Source organism: Scardinius erythrophthalmus (genome assembly GCF_964197995.2).
Source record: "Scardinius erythrophthalmus genome assembly, chromosome: 1".
NCBI classification, from domain to species: Eukaryota; Metazoa; Chordata; class Actinopteri; order Cypriniformes; family Leuciscidae; genus Scardinius; species Scardinius erythrophthalmus.
In genome coordinates this window covers 66,445,485-66,465,791 of record NC_138221.1, presented here as the reverse complement: position 1 = coordinate 66,465,791, position 20,307 = coordinate 66,445,485, and the positions used below count along the sequence as shown (strand labels likewise).

The window sequence follows — 20,307 nt, the reverse complement described above, 5'->3', positions numbered from 1 at the left end:
AATAAGGTGTAGGCATGGCTACTGAGTTTAAATATCACCGTCATTACTGCATTGACGTTAAGCTTTTTCTTTATGCGCTATGGGAGGAAAACTATATAACCTACAGACAAGAGCCTATATGAGCGCGACGCGCGGCGTTTCACGTTAATGGCATTTTCCTTCCTGAGCCTGTTAAAAAGAAAAAGCTTAACATGAAATTCTGCAGTTGCGTTTAACTTTGCGTGTGTATGGGAGAGCAACCGGTCCGAGAGCTCGGTGAAGCAAGTTTTAGGTTTTGATATTCACCGCATTTTCTAAAGAGACCATCTGCAAATTCCACTCACAGTCCAAAAAATATAAACGTCCAGTCATTCATTCAAATTATAGTAAATGCAAATTCACCTGTAAGTCAGTCTTACAGGAACCTTCTACGAGCTTTGGAATTTGAAAATGTCTGTTTTTAAATATTAGGCTAAAAGTAATTTTAATTAAAACAAATTATACGTTTTAACGCAGTTAGTGGAATTGGCAGACGTTCCCTTGTGCATCATGAGCTGTGGTTAGCGCGTCAAATCATTCTCATGTATAAATATGCAGCTACACACACGTAGGGCCAGTTGATTTTCAATTAACATTTCATGTCGATATACAATAGTTGCATATTGTTAAAACTCATATAGCCTATAACAGTGGCTTATGGGTCAATGGAAAACAAATGTACTGCGAAAATCGTCTTTAACATTTAAAAACAGACATTTTCAAATTCCAAAGATTGTATACTAGGCTATGTATACAATGTGTAGTCAGATAAAAATTAAGCCTATAATATGAACGCAAATGCGAAATTTCACGTTTTTTTAACAGGAAAAATGGCCAAGCTTATGCCATGTTAAGCTTTTTCTTTTTAACAGGCTCAGGAAGGGAAATGCCATTAACGTGAAACGCCGCGCGTCGCGTTCATAGGCTCTTATCTGTAGGCTATATAGTTTTCCTCCCATAGCGCATATTATAAAGAAAAAAGCTTAACGTCAATGCAGTAATGACGGTGATATTTAAACTCAGTAGCCATGCCTACACCTTATTGAACATGCAACGCGCTATTACACGTTAAGCGTTTTATAATGTTTTTCTATGAGTGTTGTTCATAATCTGATGCAATTTGTTTGCCTCTATAAAGTATGCTTTATTAATAAGGTAGGCCAATATTGTGTACTAAATGTGGTGCTTCAATATCACTCACATTAAGCGTCTTAAATGAGGAAGAACGCTTGATTACGCTGCCGTTGTCTGTTTCAGCAGAATACTGCCATCTAGTGGTAGCAGGTTTTCTCAGACATCTGTGTGTGGATCGTGCAAGGCGAAACCGCGAAATGAAAGTCTCAAAATCCAAATGAATCAAATAGGATCGACTCAGAAACGAGTCAATGAATGCACGCGTGTCACCTGATCCACAAATGCACATCTTACTTGTTGCACACACAAATTCTGGCCTACATTAATTTAAAATCGAGGTTTTGTATTAACAACTATGTCTCTATTTGTACAAAATGCTGCACATTCATGTGATTTTGGAGTTTGCACACACAAGTTGTATTATATCAGTTTAAATGTAGTTTAATGGACACTTCCGGTCGATGGCGTGATAAAGCGAACGTGTAGAGGAGAGCTCCCGAGCAAATGGTGTTTTATTTATAAATTTACGCCTATAAAGTGACTATAACCTTTCACTGATGGTTTTCCGTTTCTGAACTATTATTTGGGATGTCAGATAAAAACAGAAAGGACAAGGTTTCGAACAAAAGCATTGAAGAGGGACGTACAACAACGCGTTCCATGGTGGCTGAGCAACTAACGCTAGCCATGTTGGTGGAGGAACTGGAAAAGAACCGAAATAACATCACGGACGAGCTGACAAAATTGATAAAGATGTCGCTCTCACCGATTCAAAATACACTAGAAGCTGTTAAACAACAAGTGGAGTCGTACGAAGTTCGCTTCAATGAGGCGGAGGACGTGCTTACAGACCACAGTGACCGGATCTCTACACTGGAATCATCCGTGGTGGAGCTGAAGTCCTCTGTGCGGGACCTCACGAAAGAAAACAACGGTTTGAAGGACATGTTGGACGGGTATGAAAATAGGCAAAGGCGTACGAATCTCAGGGTCATCGGCGTCGCGGAGGACAGCGAGCGGGGGAAGTGTCCTTTGAAGTTCATGTCTGAACTCTTGGTCAAAGTGTTGAATGATGACAGCTTGTCAAAAGCCCCGGAGCTGGAAAGATGTCACAGAGCGCCGATACCTAAACCGAGCCCTGACGCAAACCCGCAGCCGTTCATCCTTTGCTTCCACCGCTTTCAGGAGAGAGAGCGCGTCCTGCAACTGGCTATACAAAAGCGTCAGCTCTTTTACGAGGGCAGGAAAATATTTATCTTCCCGGATCTGAGTGCTCGGCTGGCGGCCAAGCGCAGCGCCTACAAGAAGGTAAAATCACAGTTTTATGAGAAGGGGGTTAAGTTCAGCCTACGATACCCTGCAACGCTGGTGGTGTACTTTGAGGGATCTCGGCATTCATTCAGCTCTGCAGAGACTGCTGAAACTTTCTACAATCAACACCTCGGCTCAAAAAAGGACTGAGTTGGTGATGACTGGACAGGAGGTACACATTTACAAATGACAGGATTGATATCGTCCACAGGGGGTCCTTATTACAATGACTTTAATGACTTTAATCTAGGGGACTACACTCAGTTGAAATGTGAATTTTGAATGTCTCTTGTCGCTTCTGGGGGCAGAGTGCAGATAGCCGAACTCTGCAAGTGCCCCTCTCTCAGAACTGATTTAATCATAATCAATGTGTTTAGTTACACACTTAGTGGGACGCCACATGCCAATGTGTTCTCATTTGTATTTTACCCTATTTTTCAATTTGAAGAGGCACTTTAAAGCGCAACATTATTCTGGTTTAATATTATTGATAACATATCTTAATTTCATTGTAAATTTTTTTTTTTTTTTTTTTTTTTTTTTTTTTTAGGTATGTGTTTATATTATATCGCTCCCACCATATATTACTGGATTATATTGATTTTGGCATTATATGTTAAGATTTAATGCTCGGATAGCTCTCCCAGGGAGAGTAGATAAGTTGAGGATATAACCAAGGAAGTCAAGTGTTTATCACAAGGGGGTGGGGGGTTTGGGGTTCACACAGAATAATTGTATTCTTTATTTTATATCAGGATTACAATGCATTTTGGTTAGAGGTTATCAGGATGACTAATTACATTGTATTGTCCCTCAATGTTAGAGGTTTAAATTCACCGTATAAGCGAACAAAAGTCCTAGATTTCCTGAGAAGGAAAAATGTTGATGTGGCTCTCCTATCTGAAACTCATTTACAACCAGCTTGTGTCCATCGCATGCAGAATAAACATTATAAAGTGGTGGCGTCCTCGGGGGATGGCTCTAAGACTAAAGGAGTTATGGTATTAATGAAACGCAAACTTAATTTGGTTATTGAGAAGGTTAACTCTAACAACTCAGGGAGATTGGCCTACTGCGGGGTCTCTATTCAGAGTAAAAAAATAGCTTTTATAAGCATTTATGCCCCCACGATTTTTGACTCATCCTATTTTCCTTGGATGACTAAAGAGTTGCTAAGTTTGTCTAATTATTCACTTATTATAGGATCGGATATGAATACGTTCTTTGATTGCAATTTCGATAGATCTAATCCATCCATTACACGTGCACAAGCTTTATCTTCTGAGGCTTTAAAGAACTTTGTCAAAGATATAAACTTGGTTGATATATGGAGGCTTCAGAACCCTACAGCCAGAGATTATACTTATTTTTCCCCCTATCATAAGATGTTCTCAAGAATAGATTACATGTTATCCACACCAGACTTGATTGCAACTGTAGATAAGATGGTTTTCTTACCTCGTATTATCTCTGACCATAATGCAATTATGACTTTATTTAATTTTGACTTTTTACAAGGTAAATCGTCTAGGTGGAGATTTAATACAACTCTGTTGAGAAATGAAAAATACCTTGCACAAGTTAAGCCCAAACTAGTGGAATTTATTAATATCAACAAAGACTCAGTTTCAGACAAAGCGATTGTTTGGTCAGCAATCAAAGGCTTTCTGCGCCAAAATGCAATTAGTTTTTCATCTTATCTTAAACGGAGCAGAACACAAAAGATTACTCAAATGGAACAGGCTTGCTGCAAATTAGAGAGTGAGCTTAAGGACAACTATAGTAATCAGGTAGCAACAAAGCTTAGGGCTGTGAGGGCAGAACTAGATAATATACTGAGGCAACGGGATGAATTCATGATGCATATCACCAAACATAAATATTACACTGATAGTAGTAAACCAAGCCGTCTCCTTGCATTAACATTAAAACAACAAGAAAACCAATTTAATATTCCTTCTATAAATTGTCCAGTGAACGGATTGGTCACCAAAACAGCCGACATTAATAATTCATTTAAATCATTTTTTGAGAACCTCTACTCTTCGGACGAACGATCCTCGCAGGACTTATTTGATTCATTCTTTGACAACCTGAATTTATCTGAGTTATCGGACAATGAATCCAAGGACTTGGATATCCCCATAACGCTAGAGGAATTACATACAGCGGTTAAATTAACCAATAGGGGGTGCTCACCAGGAATTGACGGGTTACCTGTGGAGCTGTATCTGGAATTATGGGATATTATAGGACCTATTTGGCTAGATACTATTAATTCAGCTATAGAAAAGGGCTTTTTCCACAGGGATCTCAACACAGCACTTGTTTCGGTACTCTATAAAGTCAAGTCAAGTCAAGTCAACTTTATTTATATAGCGCTTTTCACAATACAGATTGTATCAAAGCAGCTTCACAGTATTAAATAAAATAGTACATCAGTGTATGTTTCTGGTGTAAAACATCCACGTTTGGTAATGCAGATCAATAGCACTGTTGAATCGATTAATCAAATTAAGTATCCCCAACTGAGCAAGCCAAAGGCAACAGTGGCAAGGAACCGAAAAACTCCATTAGGTGACCTAATGGAGAAAAAAAAAACCTTGGGAGAACCCAGGCTCAGTCGGGGGCCAGTTCTCCTCTGGCGTTTATGAAGTAGAGACCGGATTTAACTGTAAGATTAAAATATTATATGAATGCCTGGCTGAAGAGATGCATCTTTAATCTAGTTTTAAACTGGGAGAGCGAATCTGAGCAACGAACAGTATCAGGAAGGCTATTCCAGAGTTTTGGTGCTAAATGTGAAAATGCTCTCCCTCCTTTGGTGGATCTGGATATCCTAGGTATGACCAGAAGCCTCGAATTTAGTGATCTTAAAGAGCGCGATGGATTATAGGGCGATAGAAGATCCGTTAAATAAACTGGAGCTAAGCCGTTTAGGGCTTTATAAGTCAGTAGCAATACCTTGTAATTAATACGGAACTTTATAGGTAACCAATGTAGTGATGATAAAATTGGTGTTATATGGTCAAACTTTCTTGATCTAGTAAGAACTCTAGCGGCGGCATTTTGGACTAACTGTAGCTTGTTTATTGAGGATGCAGGACAACCAGCTAATAAAGCATTACAGTAATCTAGTCTCGAGGTCATGAATGCATGAACTAGCTTTTCTGCATCAGAAACAGATAGCATGTTACGTAATTTAGCAATATTTCTAAGGTGAAAAAAGGCTGTTTTTGTAACATATGAAATATGATTTTCAAAAGACAAGTTACAATCTAATATAACACCCAGGTCTTTTACTGTAGAGGATAAAGTAACAGGACACCCTACTATGTTAAAGTTGTATTGAAGGAGGTTTTGTGGGCGGTTTTTTGAACCGATAAGTATTACCTCTGTCTTATCTGGATTTAATAAAAGAAAATTGTGCGTCATCCAATCTTTTATATCTTTAACACACTCTGTCAATTTGGATAATTTAGCGTTTTCATCCGGCCGTGATGAAATATATAGTTGAGTGTCATCAGCATAACAATGGAAACTAATTCCATGTTTCCTTATAATATTTCCAAGTGGCAGCATATATATTGAGAATAATAGAGGGCCTAACACAGATCCTTGCGGCACTCCATAGTTTACTGGAGTTATGATCGATTTTTCTCCGTTTAAATAGACAAAATGGTAGCGGTCAGATAGGTATGATCTGAACCAGCTTAATGCTTGTCCTTGAACACCGGTATAGTTTTGTAGCCGATCTAAGAGTATTGTGTGATCTATAGTATCGAACGCAGCACTAAGATCAAGTAAAACTAGTATTGAGATACAGCCTTGGTCAGAAGCTATAAGTAAATCATTTGTGATTTTAACGAGCGCAGTTTCAGTGCTATGATGCGGCCTGAACCCAGACTGAAACTTTTCATAGGTGTCATTTTCTTGCAAGAAAGAGCCCAGTTGGGCAGACACAACTTTTTCTAATATTTTGGACATAAAAGGAAGATTTGAAATGGGTCTATAATTTGCTAGGTTATTTGGGTCTAATTGTGGTTTCTTAATTAGTGGTTTTATAACTGCCAATTTAAATGTTCTTGGAACATGACCTAAAGATAAAGACGAGTTAATAATATTGAGGAGAGGCTCTTCCACTATAGGTAACACTTCTTTCAATAGTTTAGTTGGTATGGGATCTAATAAACATGTTGTTGTTTTAGAGGAAATGATAAATTTATTTAACTCTTTTTGTTCTATAGTTGTAAAGCACTGTAATTGTTCTTGCGGGGTGATAATCGAGGCTGAATTATAAGGCGCGATTGAAGATTGAACGTTTACAATTGTGGATCTGATGTTTTCTATTTTCTCAGTGAAAAAATTCATGAAATCATTACTACTAAACTGTAACGGAATATTTTGTTCAGGTGACGCTTGTTTATTTGTTAGTCTAGCCACGGTGTTAAATAAGAACCTAGGATTGTTTTGGTTATTTTCTATTAGTTTGCGGAGATGCTCAGCCCTGGCCGCTTTTAGGGCCTTTTTATAGCGTGACGTACTGTCTTTCCAAGCGATTCTAAAAACCTCTAAATTAGTTTGTTTCCATTTACGCTCTAAATTACGGGTTTCTCTCTTTAGAACACGAGTAGTATTGTTGTACCATGGTGCTTTAATTTTCTCTCTGACCTTTTTTAGTCTCATAGGTGCAACAATATCCCATTTTCCAGAGAGAACGGTGCTCATAGTGCTGGTTAGTTCGTCTAGTTCATCTGTTTGTTTAGGTTCAGGCAGCAGCTGAGACAGATCCGATAAGCAATTTGAAAAATTATCTATGGTGGATGGAAGGATTGTTCTGCCTAATCGATAACGCGGCGCAGCATGATATATTACCGGGGTACGTAATATGCAAGTTACCATGTAATGGTCAGTTACATCATCACTTTGCGGAATGATATCTATATCGGTTGGATCGGTTCCATGTGATATAATTAAATCGAGTGTATGATTAAAACGATGAGTCGGTCCGGTAACGTTTTGCTTAACCCCAAAGGAGTTTAATAAGTCTATAAACGCAGCCCCTAACGTATCATTTTGATTATCTACGTGTATGTTAAAATCTCCAACAATTAATATTTTATCGACATTGACCAATAGATCTGAGAGAAAATTTGCAAATTCTTTTAGGAAATCAGCGTAAGGCCCTGGTGGTCTATATACGGTAGCCAAGGCTAAAGATAATAGGGATGTTTTTCTATCATCTAAGAGCGTAACATTTAGTACAAGTACTTCAAATGAAATAAACTTATAACCCGTTTTCTGAGTAACATTGAGAATATCTCTATAGATAGTTGCAATACCGCCGCCACGACCAATCAGACGGGGCTCGTGCTTATAGGAGTATCCTGATGGAGTAGACTCATTTAGACCGAAATAATCATTTGGTTTAAGCCAGGTTTCAGTAAGGCAAAGTACATCTATGCTATTATCTGTGACTATTTCATTTACAATAACTGCCTTAGGTGTGAGTGATCTAATGTTTAAAAGACCTAGCTTTAGAAATTGTTTTTGTTTACTAATAGCAACATTTTCTGTTTTAATAACAATTAGATTTTTCCTAGATCCTGCAGTAGATTTATTATTTGATCGCACTAAACGAGGAATAGACACAGTTTCTATGCAATGTTCTACACTAGTATTTATATCAGTTAATTTGGTGCAGCAGAGACTATGATTTGGACTTTTGGTTACTAGTCAAAAGGTATTTAACGTTTTGGAGATGTTATCTGACAGAAGATCCGATCCGAATCTGTTTGGGTGTAAGCCATCAGCACGGTATAGCCTAGGACGCTCCCAAAACAGATTCCAATTATTTACAAAGAGCAGTTTCTGCTCATTGCACCATGACGTTAACCATTCATTTAGCGCGAATAATCTACTAAACTTGTCATGTCCTAGACGGTACGTGGGAAGCGGTCCTGACACAATGATCGTTATATCAGGCGATGTGCTGCGTACCGTATCGATCAGATTCCTGAAGTCTTTCTTCAGAACTTCCGTTTGGCACAGCCTGATGTCGTTCACTCCCGCGTGCAATACCAAAGTTCCGACGCGCTCGTTATCGTTCAGAATCTCGGGAACGCGAGCAGCGATTTCAGAAACACGAGCACCAGGAAAGCAGTGACTGTGCACCTTATTTTTACCTGATGTAGCATGGACGTGCCGAACAATGGAATCACCGATGATCACAGCATCGCGTTCTGTTTCGCGAAGAGCGGAGAAGCGGTTTTGTGTGGATAACTCGAAAACCGGGAGGGTCGGAGAGGGTCTTGGTCTAGACCTGACTCGCGTCTTCCGCTGCGGAAATATCCAGGCTTCGTGGTGGCGTGTTGGAGCCGGAGTGAACGAGACCATGGCTGATCGCGACCTTGGCGCTCGGAACCGATGCCGAGTAACGCACGGAGTAGACGAGGTCGGAGTCAGCCGGTTAGTAACATTAATCTCTGATTTGTGAGCATCAGCGCGTGATGTTTCAAGAGCTAAACGCCGGTCTCTCAGCTCGGCCTGTCTCACTAAAAGGTCGTGGATCTGTTTCTCAACAGCTTCCAGCTCAGACTGTACCGCGTGCAGCTCAAATGTGTCCTCACCTGCACCAAAAGGTAGACTACTTGCATCTGATATATTCGCCATTTTAACAGATGGACAGTAAGTTAGCAACGACACTAACAGTGATGCTATCAATTAATACTAATTTCTGACAAGCGTCTTAGATATAATCCGTCTTTTAAGTGGTACGGGTGTAGAGTAGACGCACGATAGGTGAAAAATGTTTGTAAGTGAGTGTTGAGAAGACGCGTTCAGCCGTGATCCCCGGGAGTAACCTATAAGAGTATCCAGCGTAGAATCACTAAGGCTTGAGACACGTCTGCTCAACAGTCCGCGTTGTAACTATGAGGTTTGAGCAGTAGTGCTTCTCAGTGAGGAAAAGTAGAAAATGTTTGTTGTAAGTAAGTTTAAAGAGTAAAATCAAGAATTATAAATCAAATCGATAGAGCTCCAAAGACAACAACGCGTTCAGACGCGACGCATGCGCATTCGACAACAGGAAGTATCAACTACTCGATTCTGTGAAAGCAGGGAAGCAGGGAATGACCCCCAGAATTGTTCAAGCTATCGCCCTATTTCTTTAATTAATGCAGATATAAAAATTTATTCCAAAGTTATTGCCATGCGTCTTGATAGGGTTACTGGGAAGTTAATAAATTTAGATCAGACTGGTTTTCTTAAAGGGCGGCTAGCTTCAGATAATGTCCGGTGGCTTCTACATATTATCTCGGAAACCAAAAAGACAGAACTACCTTGTGGATTTTTATTTCTTGATGCTAAAAAAGCGTTTGATCGCCTGGAATGGAGATATTTGTGGAACGTACTAGAAAAATTCAAATTTGGCCCAAATTTTATTAAAATGATACAAGTACTATATTCTAATCCCTCAGCAAGGGTTGTTACAGCTGGGCACCTTTCTGATCTTTTCAGTATTTGTTGTGGTTCCAGACAGGGGTGCCCAGCATCTCCTTCCATTTTTAATTTATCACTCGAACCATTAGCCCAATACATACGTCAAAGCACCTTAGTAGCTCCAGTTAAAATAGGGTCCACATTACACTCCGTTTCTTTGTACGCGGACGATACACTTATTAATCTTTCGGATTTACAGCAATCCCTTCCGAATGTTCTAAAAATTATAGAACACTTTGGTACACTTTCTGGCTACAAGCTTAACTATTCCAAATCAATTTTAATGTTGTTGAATACGGATCTGAAGAAATTAAATATCCAATCCCGTATACCAGTGGCGCAAAAGGCCACATATTTAGGTGTTGAAATTAGTCCCAGTATCCATGCAATAGCTAGGAATAATTACTCAACAAGTAATTGTAATACGCAAGTAACAAGTAATACACTGCCATTACTGAACTCCAACTCAAACTGACGCACTACATCAACGTCATCGTTCTCAGCCACTCCCTCTGTTTGTTGATTGGTCCTACAAAAAATTGATTTCTGGAAACCTAAGAATATACAGCAGTCCCAGACGTAGTACTGAAGGAAAATGACATTGAGCGGAAGTGCGTAGGAGGGCGCAGCCAGGCTAAAACTTTTGTTGAATTTATGAGAAATCTACAGATGCAAACAGACAAAGTGTAATAAAATAAAGACCTAAATGTGTATTTCGGACTTTTTTTCACCACAAGTCTGAAAGAAGACATGTTATTGAAGACAAATATCCAAAAATCTCAAAATTGACCAGTAAAAAAAAAAAACATGTTTTTGCCTGCCGTGTCTTGCCTTAAACACCCATAAATTCAAAGCTTATACACAGAAAGAGAACACTGAATCAGATGTCCAGCAAATACTGATCTACATCATGGTGACTACAAACTTTATTATATTCAATAAAACATCAACAACTAAATATCTGTTAATTCTCAACAAGAACTTTTGTACATGTCTGAAAGAAATAATTGTAAACTGGTTTGTAAACTGGTTTCACACTCAGTGGCTGGAAGTCAGTTGTAGTTCTTGTGTTTCTCTTTTTTCTGTTCTTGTTTCTCTGTCCTTCAGTGATTCTGCTTATCAGGTGTTCATCAGTGTCTGAATTCACTCACTTCTTTTTATTCACTCTGTCAAGTGGACTATATCAGTGAAATAATGTAGGTAATAATGATTGAAGGTTTAGGGTGTGATTGGGAAAACAGCCTCCGAGTGTCGATTTTGAGCGCTGTTAATTCACAGTATATTCCTGTATGCTATTTTTGTTTTCTACGGTATATTACTGTTTTAATGGAAAATGGTATGAAATTGTCTGAATTTGGCCTTTTTTTACAGCAAGGGTTAACAGTGTGCGTAACACGAGAATAACTCTCACACATTCTCACACATCAAGCAAGCATGTCTAAGCTTCCGTTTAACATAACTGATGTGTGCGTTGATGAATTTTATATGTGAATAAAAGAGTCAGTTAAATCTGTTAATCATATAAAGTGATCATGTCTCTTCAGAAAATTTGGATTAAACTAAATTCAAATAGATCAGTTTTCACAATCTCTTTATGAACTTTTTGAAGCGTTAAAGTGGTAGCACTGTTAATGGAGGGACAGAAATATCTCAGATTTTATTAAAAATGTCTTCAATTCTGTTATAAAAATGAATGAAAGTCTTACAGGTTTGGAATGATATGAGGGTGAGTAAATAATAACAGAATTTACATTTTTTGGTAAACTAACCCTTTAAAAAAAATAAAACCAATCACACTAGACAGGATTATTGTTATATTACTTAACATACTTGAGTTTGTCCAGATGGTTGAGAGTATCAGAGAGCAGCTTCAGTCCTGATTCTCCTGGGTGATTGTAGCTCAGATCCAGCTCTCTCAGGTGTGAAGGGATTGAGCTCAGAGCTGATGCCAGAGCAGCACAACCTTCCTCTGTCACCAAACACTGAGATAATCTATAACAACAATAAGTGACCATCTTAGTGTGTTTCATCTACTAGTGGCCTCTGATTGATTTAAATGAAATAACTTGTAAAATGTAAAATGAGTTGTAAAATGTGCAAAACTCAGCCACAAATTATCTTAAGGATTTAATTGTAAGTTATAATTTCAAAATAAAAAAACTTTATTTTTACCCATAAAATCTAAAAGAATTAACCCTCTAGGGTCGACAGACATACCGGCGCCTTTTGGTGAATTTTTTCTAGCGGTGGGCCGTTATCGGCGTTAACGTGCTGCGTTAATGTAAGACTCTTATCGGGTGATAAAAAAAATATCGCCGTTAATCTATTCTCAAAGTTGGGTTGGGAGCTGGGTCTATACTACGCAAGCTATGATGACTTTCACCTTGATATTTTAGTGCGGATGTATACCTAGCCGAATTCGGTTCGGTGTTCGGTACGCATTTTCAAACCGAACGGTTCGTTGGACCATTTTTCCTGCAGACCAAAATTTCGTTATTTCAAATGTAGGCAGGTCAACATTCTCGACATCAAATGGCAAACGTAATGTAAGCGGAACAAAACTGAGCTATTGTTATCGTGTGGTTGACGGACCGTTGTTTATCAGTTTGGACCAAAGCAGCGCGAGCCGATCTTGATCAAGCGACAATGTTACTACACAGCGCTAAGAGGTCCAGTAAAGAAATAATTTGAATTCGCTACTTAAAGGGGGGGTACAATGGTGTTTCATGTATTCAGAGTTGTTTACAGTGTTAAAGAGATGGATTCTCGTGCTAAACATGGGCAAAGTTTAAAAAAAATATTTTGGACAAATAACGGAGAATTTCTGTGCCGAAAATCTTACTTCCGGGTTGGTACAAGTTTCGGCTGTTTTTTTTCGATAGTGGATCTAATGACGTAGATCAGAGTGGAACTCCTTATATGAGCATTTCTCTCGGAAAAGCGCGCCCGCGCACACGTCGACCAGAGGAGAGCGAGACCGCGCACATCAACGCGCTTCAAAAGGAAATCATCGGCAGCCAGCGCTGCATAGGATTTGTTCAAGAATGTCTCCAAAAAAGTGTGTATTTGGATTTGAGGGAAAGCTTACCGTGTTCAGCTTTCCAAAGAACCCAGTGTTACAGGAACAGTGGATGCAGTTTGTTTTTCCGGGGCAGCAACGGAGTGTAGGAAGTGCGGTTGTGTGTGGTCATTTCAGTGACGAATGTTTTATTAACAAGGCCCAGGTCAACGCTGGATTTGCAAATCGTTTGCTATTAAAACGTGGAGCGGTCCCAGTGATAAAAGACCCCATTCATGTAAGTACAACTGGATCGGATTTCTGTCTTTTGCTGGAAAGCTACCGCTTGACTCTATAGCTCCGCCTCCAGGAGCTCGGCTTTTTCCGGAGAGAATCGGAAAGCTGTATTTTTCTTTTATAAATATAATAAAACTAAACACTTTTTGGAGATATTAAGGATGCACTACTACTCTATAGGTACTCAAGATTAACATGAGATTAGGTGAAACTGTGCATGTTATGTACCCTTTAAGTAATAACATTGCTGCGAGATCTAGTGAGAAACATTCACATTTCTCCGTTATTAACGGATCAAACAGTGCGTGGAAGCCAGGAAGAAACATTATGCCATGAATGAACTATCCAGTGTCCACAGATCTGAAACATTTACCATGGATTTACTGTAGTAACTCTAACTGCAACCATGGAAGTTTGGCAGGAATAGTAGGCTATAATGCTTTCAAGTAACATTACGTTGGTTTTATTTTGACATTATGAATAAAATTGGTGCCCTCTAATGTTAATCTGAACTAAAAATAGACCTTTGTTTATAACTACTACAATATTAGGCTACATTTAATGTTTTCCAAAGAGCTGTTTTGTTTTATATGCTCATAAGAAGAGTCTATTATAGCTCCATCATTGCTCAAAGTAAAAAAAAAAACACATTGTGTTTTTACATTATTATGTTATTTTTAATAAAATAAAACAAAATCTCTGGCATTTCTTCACAAGAAACACGTGCCCTTTAGTCATTATTTGGGTAGCACACATAGCCTATTCTGAATGCCTTCGTCAGAATTCAAATGAGCCATTTTAATCTAGATTAATTCCAAGATTGCAGTAAGATTAATCTAGATGAAAAAAATTAATCTATGCCCACCACTATTTTTTTCACATAGCAGTAAACAAATTAAAAGACAAATTTATGTAATTTATGGTAATACGGTTATACAGCAACACATCATTCGAAACTGTAAAAAGTTTACTTTCATTTGTGTCCAATGTTGTGTTGAAAGAAAGAAAAAGTCAGAATTTATGAACATTATGTTTTGTTGTATGTAACAGGTTGTTTACTTGTGCTATCCTGGGTTTATTTTAACTGGCCTACTCCTGTCTGGCACCCGAACAATTTAATTTAAAACAAGTTATTTAATTATTGATTTAAATTGTTTTTTTGGGGGGGACCGTCTCAGGCCACAGACAAGGGACACCCTGGACAGATGGCCAGTCCACCACAGGGCTCACACACAGACACATATATTCACATCTATGGACAATTTACTGTCTCCGATTCACTTATTGGATTGTGGGGAAAACCGGAGTGCAAGGAGGAAACCCACACCAACACAGAGAGAAAATGCAAACTCCACACAGAAAGGCATTTAATTACATATGCATAATGACATTTGGAGTATAGATTGATGTGAAAAAATAAAGCTTTTCAGAATAAGTTTGCCACTATATGTCCTTGTGTGGTTATTTTTCACAGACCCTCAAGTACCTCAGTATGTTGAGTTGACAGTTTAGACTATTCAGTCCAGCACAGAGCAGCTTCACTCCTGAATCCTGCAGGCCATTGTTACTCAGGTCCAGCTCTCTCAGGGAGGAGTTTGATGACTGCAGAACTGAAGAGACAATTTCACAGCACTGATTTGTGAGCTTGCAGTGTGCCAACCTAAATAGGTGGGAGAATTAAGAAACAAATCATTACAAAAACAATATTATTAATACAGACTGGTGTTTTAGGGCACTGTATGCATTGTCTCATGTTTTTGAGAAAGGGTCTGCAAAGAACATGAATGTAAAGGCCCTGATATACATCTAGGGAAATCATTCTCTCCAAAAAAATCTATTTATTTAAATCAATAACAATTTCAGAGATCACTACTTTTTTTTTATTTTTGGTTCTCTTTCACACATACAAAAAAATACATAAGCAGTGAACCTGTGCAAATACGTCTGTTGGTAGTAACAGGGTTTTCTACAGTAACTTGGAAATTTGGGATGCGGTGAGAAATAATCCTGGAAGAATCTACCTCAGAAAAAGAACGAAACTGTGGTTTCGGTTTCATTTTGAGGGACCTCAAAACATCCGAGGATATAATTTATGATGAGCAAGTTATTTATTTTTACATTAGAAAACATGCTTTTTGTACATAAACATGCACTATAAAAAAGTGAATGTGCAGTTGTTGCTTTAAGGAGGTATTTCTAACTGATTCAGCCTATAAATTTTAATTTTGTTGTTGTAACCCAATTCAATCAGGTTTATTTAACATAAAACAAGGGAATGCTGTTTTAACTTAACTGAGTTACATTGGCCCAATATATAATTTCCAATAATGCTCAGGATGGACACATTCGACACATGTGCACTATGACTGCACCAGACCTATAGAGGGCAGTATAGTCATGACTCGAGTCCGCTACAGAAAATCTGCTCTGAATAACAAAGAAGGAGACAAGGTTTGTGTTTGCCTGCTCCTTGTAATTGGCAGATTTTCCTTTGATGAGAAATTTAGATTTGGGGGTTATTATACTCATTATGTTGCATCAAAGTGAAAATCACAATTGACATCATTCAACAAACATACACTCAAAAAAAAATATGTTTTGCCTCTTGTTGTTTAATTAATTAAAATGAGCAAAAGTAACACAATTTAACTTAAAGCATCATAAGCCTAAATAGATTATATAGCCATTGCTGCCAATTTGGAAAAATATTCACGCCCCTTATTTATTTATTTATTTATTTATTTATTTTTCATGTTGCAACCTTATGCTGCCTGTAGTGTTTAATGTTATTTTTTTCGACATCAATCTACACTATATAATGACAAAGCCCAAAAAAATAAATAAATAAATAAATAAAATAAAATAAACAGATTTGTGATACTGAAATATTTACTTTGCATAAGTACACAAAGCCTTAACTCAATACTCATTTAAAGCACCTAATCTGGTGCAGATTACAGATTAAAGTCTTTTTGGGTATGATGCGGTTCTGGATTTGTGGATTTTCTCCCATTCTTCTTTGCAGGTCCTCTCATGCTCTGTGAGGTTGGATGGGGACCGTCTCAGGCCACAGACAAGGGACACCCTGGACAGATGTCCAGTCCACCACAGGGCTCACACACAGACACGTATATTCACACCTATGGACAATTTACTGTCTCCGATTCACTAATTGGATTGTGGGGAAAACCGGAGTGCAAGGAGGAAACCCACACCAACACAGAGAGAAAATGCAAACTCCACACAGAAAGGCATTTAATTACATATGCATAATGACATTTGGAGTATAGATTGATGTGAAAAAATAAAGCTTTTTAGAATAAGTTTGCCACTATATGTCCTTGTGTGGTTAATTTTCACAGACCCTCAAGTACCTCAGTATGTTGAGTTGACAGTTTAGACTATTCAGTCCAGCACAGAGCAGATTCACTCCTGAATCCTGCAGGTCATTGTTACTCAGGTCCAGCTCTCTCAGGGAGGAGTTTGATGACTGCAGAACTGAAGACACAATTTCACAGCACTGATTGGTGAGCTTGCAGTGTGCCAACCTAAATAGGGGGGAGAATTAAGAAACAAATCATTACAAAAACAATATTATTAATACAGACTGGTGTTTTAGGGCACTGTATGCATTGTCTCATGTTTTTGAGAAAGGGTCTGCAAAGAACATGAATGTAAAGGCCCTGATATACTTCTAGGGAAATCATTCTCTCCAAAAAAATCTATTTATTTAACCCCCTGAGGTCGGCTATCGCGCCGGCGCGATAGGCTCGTTTTTTTTGGTATGAGTGCAAAAAAAATAATAAACAAAAAAATATTAATTTTTATCTTATATGCTTGTGTTATACATCAATCGATCCTGTTTAGTGTGTATTTTTTTTGTGTATGCTCATAATAAAAACAAAGTGTTGTGCTTTTCGCCAAATAAAGAAAAATAAACATGATGCGAGTTCTGCCTACTCTCCGTCAGTGAAGTCAATTCTGAAACGCGTCCGAAAATGAACTGTAACTCAGCGAATACTCAGTCAAACAGGCATACAGTCACACAGGCATGAAGCTTGAATTATCTTCTTTCAAATGAAGTAATTTTTATAAAAAACAAATATTCACAGTTTATATAATATGTATGTAAAGAGAGAGATGTCAGTCGTTCTCATCTCAGCTAATTAAGTTTTAATGTGACTCCGCCTACGGAGACCGCGCTATTCAAACGCAATTGTGAGGCGATCCATACAAACCTGTGAAACGGCCACATCCGCTGGATAAGGACGGTGAAACACTGGATGCGTGGCGTAAGCGTCTCAGCTGCATGGCGTGTCCGTTTTTATTTCGGCTCCCATCCATGTTAACAGTTTAGAGTTTGCACACTGCCTGTGTGAGACGCGCGTCTCAGGCGCGGCACGAGCCGCGTGGAAAATGTGTGCATTCTAGAAATAGAACCGACGCCTATTTTTCACGCGACACGCAAGTGTCTTGGAAGCGTTTCCATGCAAAATTGAATAGGAAACTCTGTTTATTTGTCATTTTGACACGAATACATATTAATAAATGTCCTTTTGATGTTTAAAAGTGTCTAGGTTTTGACATAAATGCAAATATAAATGTAATTTTACAAAATATGATCGATTTTCAAATACTGCTGTATTGAATGAACAGCTTTTAGCAAACTCTATTGCTATACTGAGATGAGGAATATATACTGTATGTGTTTTGTCAAAAATAAAGTCATCAACTAACTAATGAATCCTTTACTTTGAAATACGTATGATAAAATGTATACTTTAGTTTTGAAAGACGTTGACTAGTTTTGAAAAGATTATAAAGTATGTATGTGCATGAATATATATATGTGTGTGTGTATATATGAAGAGTTCAGATGCAAAAGCCTCTAAATGCCATCTGAAATTTTCTCCTAGAATGATAATTTTTATGAAGCTTGTATATTTAAGTTAGCTATAGGTGACACGTCAGCTGAATGAATGGCTCATTAAGTATGCAGGGACATTGTCTCATCAGGTGTGAACTACTACATATGCATGATGCTGTTGGAGCGTTTACGCCCCATCCGCATATTGGCTTTCCAAACTAAAAGTGTTTCACAAAACTAAAATCAATGTATCGTTTTTTTGTGGATGATTAGGCAGGATGATTTTCATATCATTTTGAAGAAAAAACACTAGGCGATGAAATCCATTAGTCAAAAGTCTTATTGCCACATATTTAGTATGTGTTTTGTGGCCTTATTTCAGAAACTTTAGTTTTTAGTTTTTTCAATAACCACGCATAAACATTATTCTCTCAAAAATGCAGACATGTACATTCTTGTTGCTCACATATTATGGTAGCCCTGTTTGTGCTAAATAGTGTGTAATTTTTTTGCCATTAATATGTTTATAAGCAACTGAAAAAAGCACAAATGTCAGGGCATGTCAGAACATCTCAAGGACCCCAAAAACACCCCAGACCCCAGAGGGTTAAATCAATAACAATTTCAGAGATCACAACTTTTTTTTTTTTGGTTCTCTTTCACACATACAAAAAAATACATAAGCAGTGAACCTGTGCAAATATGTCAGTTGGTAGTAACAGGGTTTTCTACAGTAACTCGGAAATTTGGGATGCGGTGAGAAATAATCCTGGAAGAATCTACCTCAGAAAAAGAATGAAACTGTGGTTTCAGTTTAATTTTGAGGGACCTCAAAACATCCGAGGATATAATTTATGATGAGCAAGTTATTTATTTTTACATTAGAAAACATGCTTTTTTTCACATAAACATGCACTATAAAAAAGTGAATGTGCAGTTGTTGCTTTAAGGAGGTATTTATAACTGATTCAGCCTATAAATTTTAATTTTGTTGTAACCTAATTCAATCAGGTTTATTTAACATAAAAAAAGGGAATGCTGTTTTAACTTAACTGAGTTACATTGGCCCAATATATAATTTCCAATAATGCTCAGGATGGACACATTCGACACATGTGCACTATGACTGCACCAGACCTATAGAGGGCAGTATAGTCATGACTCAAGTCTGCTACAGAAAATCTGCTCTGAATAACAAAGAAGGAGACAAGGTTTGTGTGTGCCTGCTCCTTGTAATTGGCAGATTTTCCTTCGAAGAGAAATTTAGATTTGGGGGTTATTATACTCATTATGTTGCATCAAAGTGAAAATCACAATTGACATCATTCAACAAACATACACTCAAAAAAAAAATCTGTTTTGCCTCTTGTTGTTTAATTAATTAAAATGAGCAAAAGTAACACAATTTAACTTAACCCTCTGAGGTCGACAAACGTGCCGGCGCGTTTTGCTGCATTTTCTCCACATTGTAGCACTATAAACTTAAATTTCTCCGTCATTTATGGTCATACAGAAAAAAGAAATATAAAAAAAGAATCTGTGGTATTTCTACTTTTGTATGTGTCCACTTCCAATCAAATCAAAACATTGTGCTTTTGTAAAATAAAGAAAATAAACAGGGTGTGCGTTCTGCCTCTCCGTCGCGGTGAACTTTTTTTTCTTGAGCACGTCTATAAACTGAAACAAAACTCAGCGAATACTTGTCACACATTTATGAGCCATACACCTTTATAAACATTTAAGTGTGTACTTTTAAATGATCGGATTCAAAACGAAATCAAATATTCTCTGTTTAAGTAATTTGTATAAAACCAACAAGATGTCCAGCTTCTCAAACGCTTCCTAATTATTTTTTAATTTACCACGCCCACTCGCGCAAAAGATATTCACATGCAAATCTCCACATGGAACGCGATCGCCCTCATTACCTCAATAACAAAACACTTCACTTCACTTTTCGTCGAGTTTGAAAGACGTGCCTGAGCTTAGATTGGATTTACATCAGAAGAAGAAGAACGATATTTGAAGACAAGAAAGATAAGGTAAGAAATTCTTACATGTTTGCTATTGTTGCATAAATTTCACATTGCAGTTGAACTGTTGCTAGATATATGGTGAATATTATAATATTTAGACCCGTGTTTACTGTTACTGTGTTTGTGGATATCTGCTCAAACGTAGA

General features: G+C 37.8%; 1 protein-coding gene across 1 annotated transcript in view; it reads right to left on the bottom strand.

Annotated features, from left to right (window-relative positions):
- The window catches only part of LOC308687844 (uncharacterized protein), a 53,240-nt gene that overhangs the window by 9,716 nt on the left and 23,217 nt on the right, over positions 1-20,307 (bottom strand). The window contains exons 7-9 of the mRNA XM_081360673.1: positions 16,633-16,806; positions 14,745-14,918; positions 11,794-11,955 (exon numbers count right to left, since the gene is read on the bottom strand). Of these exons, the coding sequence (XP_081216799.1) occupies positions 11,794-11,955; positions 14,745-14,918; positions 16,633-16,806 (510 nt within the window). The remainder of the gene's footprint in view (positions 1-11,793; positions 11,956-14,744; positions 14,919-16,632; positions 16,807-20,307) is intronic.